General features: G+C 37.3%; 1 protein-coding gene across 2 annotated transcripts in view; it reads right to left on the minus strand.

Annotated features, from left to right (window-relative positions):
- Positions 1–3,589, minus strand: part of LOC137984618 (trafficking kinesin-binding protein milt-like) — a 26,781-nt gene extending 23,192 nt beyond the window's left edge. The window contains exon 1 of one of the 2 annotated variants that reach the window (XM_068831790.1): positions 3,248–3,589. In XM_068831790.1, coding sequence (XP_068687891.1) covers positions 3,248–3,326 — 79 coding nt within the window. In that variant the 5' untranslated portion in view covers positions 3,327–3,589. Of the gene's footprint in view, positions 1–857; positions 1,547–3,247 lie in introns of those variants that run through there. The other variant, XM_068831791.1, reaches the window with a different exon arrangement.
- Between the last annotated feature and the right edge of the window lie 973 nt (positions 3,590–4,562).

Consider the following 4,562-nt stretch of genomic DNA (forward strand, 5'->3'; position numbering starts at 1 on the left):
TTAAGAATCTGATCTATGATATTGCTTCACAATCATAACATTCACGGTTTAACTGTGCATTTGTTCTTATATTTTCAGTCCAGCTTCCAAAAATATGCTAGGACCAAATTTGAAATGTAAATAAGTTACATGTACATTTGTAACTTAATGCACATGAAGAAAGCTGGATGTTTAGGGAAACAAAAATCTTCATGCTTCCAGCATCATCAGAAATGTACATATTAAATATACCTTCCTTACAAACCCTAACCTTACAAAAGATTGACCCTTTACGTCATTGTTATTTACGTTGAAATTGCAAATTCAGCTCAAAATGATCTCAGTCTACTTTCAATCTCAGTAATTTAAAAATATTTGGTTTTAATCACTAAGGTTACATGGAAACACTCGTTATCTATAAAAAATAATTTAATGATGTTAACCAAGCTGAATTAATAATCAACATCATTTTAAACGTTGGATATAACAACAAAATAAAGATATAAACTTGTCGACCTACACAGCGGTGAGGCAACAAACTTGACAGTTTACAAGCTGTTTGTCTATATCACAAGTAAAAAAAACAGCTGGTTACATGGGACAATAAAATAATATTTTTAGCTTTGTTTATAAATAATAAAATTGTTCTTTGTACCTGCAATACAATAAAACTTAATTCTTTTCAAAAGGCAACACTAGGTTCAAATATTTAAAATTCTAGTCCAATAACTTGTAAAATCAAAAAGAAAGCGATAATTACTGCAACTTCGAAAATTCGAAAGTTTCTTTAAATTTATCGCTAAGACTTTTCCACCATCTAAGGTTACGTATGAAGATGTTATCTACGGAAAGAGCTGAATAATCAACTAAATACTCACTGAAATATTTTAGTGTTTCTTGTGCCTGCTCAGTTGTTAGATCAAGGTCTGCCAAATACGAGCTTAATAATAAACGTTCGTCCTCGAATTCAAGCAGCTCTGCTTCAGTGACATCCCCTGTAGCACTTTCGACTCCACTTTCAACCTCCAGATTATCAGAATTCGACAAAGTTTCCTCTACAAGGCAAGTATTTGTATCTTCTCCGCCATCTGATGTGCACGAGTTTTGGCTCTCAGTGCTAGTAATGGCGCCGTTGTTGTCTGAAATCTCTTTGCATTCTTCCTGACCGCAATAACTTTCGTCATGTTGAATGAATGAAGAACGTTTGATAATTTCTAAGCCCGCCAGTTTTCCTGTCCTTTACAGTTACAAAAATATCCAGAAACAGCCGCGAACTCTCAAGTCGTATGCATGTTATCGGGATATCTCCTGCAGCCTTGATATGCCGGCGAAAATTCACAGCCAAATTCGACGTAAATAAACTTCGAAAACAAAAGCTTATGTAACTCCCTGGGTATCAGCGTTTAAGAAAAAAATCCGTGTATCAGCGATGTTTACTTGAGACCAAAAGGACAAACTGATCTCCAATGACCGTTGAAAAAAACGAAATTAAATTTCACTGCTGACGGCAAAATATTCTGTTCACGTTGTTCACGGGCTGATAAAATATCAAAATCAGAGTTGCCTCGACATCATGCGAGCATGTGATACGTACTAGGGAAGGGTAGGTCGAAGTTCAGATTTGCAACCAACTTTACTTTATGTGGTTGTGTATTCCGTGTCCAGAGTATTTCTTACAAAAAAGGTTCTTTTGCTCTCTAAGGAATGTTTCGAGGTCAATCTCACATTGCGTATAAGCGGATTAACGAATCGATGGTGACTCGGCAATACTCGGAAAAAATTCTGAGTGCTCTTTTGCAAGACTGCGAACCTACGACCTTCCAAAGATTTGTTCGGATGCTCTACCACTCAGCTTTTGAAGACTTATGGCTTAAGCAAGACTATTAAAGTAGGTTCGTCAATTGTCCTGCCTCGAAAGTAGGACGCTCGTGCAGATCCACAATCTGCCATTTCCAGAGAAAAGCCTTTTAAATATATACCCTTCACCCGGAAATTATCGGACATTTGCTTGAATTGTGATATAAACACCTCCTTGATTACAACTCTTAACACACAGTCCTGAGGTATAAGGAGTTCTATTGGAATGTTGATACTTCCTTCCACTGTAACATGGATTAAAAGCAGAAGCGACTAATTTTTCGCCTTTTGTAAGTATTGTGAAGGAAAGCTTGCCGTGCGAGCTATTACAAAAAGACGCCTAAAAACAAGCCCCACGGATCTACTGTAGTCACATTTACTTAACAGATATAGTACACGCACCACGAGTGGCCAATGCAACGACTGGGCTGTCGTTTGTTTTCATCCTTTCTGTTTCACCTATGGATGAAAATCTCAAATATATCACGAAACCCCGGACTTAAATTGCGCCTCCTTGTTCAGCCGTTCACATTTTAATTTATGGAGATGGCAACCCCGGGTTGTAAATCTACGTGCGATCGCAAATTCTGATCTGCAGCAGAAAAGTGAACGAGCCAGAAAATTTCAAGTTCTAATTTGGAAAAAAAAATTAGGGCAACTTTAAACTTTCTTTCTTAGTTTGAATACCGTTTATCGAACGAAATTAAATCCTTAATAGTTCTGTTAGTTATAGTATAAGCAAAACGAAGTACAATAAGAAAGTTTAAAAACATTAACTTTATATAATTTAAATTTTAACTGATGTTTTCGCCATGGGCACAGGTTCCCTGCCTGGCTATAAACAAGCATTAACCATAATCGCCTAAGAAAAACCAACTGCAGTCACGTTTCTTTGTTTGTATCGTTTTGCAGTCTTTTTGCTGTCATACGACATGTTTTGAATTGCACAAAATACTGAATGTGAGGGTCAAAAGGCCGAAGATGATCGTTGTCGAGAACGTATAAGAAAGACCACATGCGTCCAGCGAAGAGTTTCTGGTCATCGAGGGACTGAACTTTTGACAATTTTTTTCACATTGAAATTGTTTACATAAATGTCTTTCTCGTTTACAGTCTTATTTAATTCGGGCCATTATCTATTATCTGAGAAATTACTGAAGACCTTTTCTTTTGCATATAAATTCCTAAAAAAAAGCACACATACAGAAAACAACTGAACCATGAATAGTGTTTTTAAAAACGACACAAGTATTATCCAGCCGAAAGTTGAACACTTTGCAAAGAAGTTTACACTTTTCGTTATTTGCCATGGTAGCGCAATTATAGATTCGATAACCAGAATGGGACACCTGGCTTTTAAACCTTAAGCATAACCAATATTTCATACAGAAAAGTAATTGTTTTTACTCACAAACCAAATCACCACATCCCGAATCCGATAGGCAACTTTCTTCTTCGAAATAGCTTTCGCTCTCGCCCCGCGGATCCATAATTTACTGACTAAGAATTTGCATAGAGCTGAAGCGATCCGACAGGCAAACAAAAGCTCCTGTAAACTAGATGCAAAATCTTCCGGTAGGGAGACTTGGCCGAATTTGAGGTAAAAGAATCAAATAACCTTCTTAGGAAAGAGAGTCGGCTTAGCCTCAATCCAGCTTTATCCGTTTCTTCTTCTGGTCCCAGATCGCCAAAAAATTCCCAGCTTACAAGAATACCGGATGTACTTGTCCGAAGTTTCCGCCAATGACTACTCGTAGAAAACACTGAATAGTATGAATAATGATCAGTTTCTGTTCGAAAAACATTCACCAGAGGATTTAAATAAATAATTTGATGGTTCAAGGGGTTGGTTTTTCACGAAACAATGAGACGGTAAGCTGACGTCTAAGGCCGCACAGCTTACAGGCTTCAGAGAATAGAATCCTTTCAGAAAGGAAGGCTGTCGAGGAATAAAACACGATCATCAAATTATTTTATCGTCGTCACTTCAAGAGTTTGACGGATAGCACATGAATATACGTCAAAGCATGTTGTAGGGTTGTCAAGTCAGTGTACAGCTGAGTGTAAGGCAGTTAGATTGAAAAGTTGTTAGCACGTACAACCGTTGTTCCGAAAAGTTGTACGATGCCTGGCTCTGTCAGGCTTGGTTGTCAGCTGGCTAATTTTTAAGGCTAATGGAGTTACGCTGTAAAGAAACTACATGCAATGCTAGGATGTTTCAAACACGAGATTTTGGTCCTGTCAACAAAGGAAAAGTCAATTAGTTCTGACAAAGGACTGACGCGTGAAACGATAGCCACTTAAAAAATAGGCACGCATTACGTACATGTGGTAGTGCAGTAACATAGCGCTGTATAAAATAGACCCTTCCAGGGTTTTTTACCGCCATCTTTTCTGGGGGGAAAACACGGCAAAATTTACAGTAAATGTATAGGATTTTGGCCGACTTTGAACCGCTTTAGCGCCGCTAAAAACAGACAGATTTCCAACTTTTGCCACTACTTTAAATAGTTTTATTGATATCATTCATTCAACAAAAAATAAGACTATTAAGCAAGGTATGACATCCTTAACTTCTAATAATAAATCTTCTCATGTTGCTTCTAATTTCACGGCAATTTGCCGTGATGATTTTAGAGGGGTTTGTATGGAATCTTAAAAATTCGTTTATGGTCGTTGTAGCCTGAATCTGTTCTTTACATTTCATGAAAATAATCTCAGTATAA

This window comes from Montipora foliosa, chromosome 14 (assembly GCF_036669935.1).
Source record: "Montipora foliosa isolate CH-2021 chromosome 14, ASM3666993v2, whole genome shotgun sequence".
NCBI lineage: Eukaryota > Metazoa > Cnidaria > Anthozoa > Scleractinia > Acroporidae > Montipora > Montipora foliosa.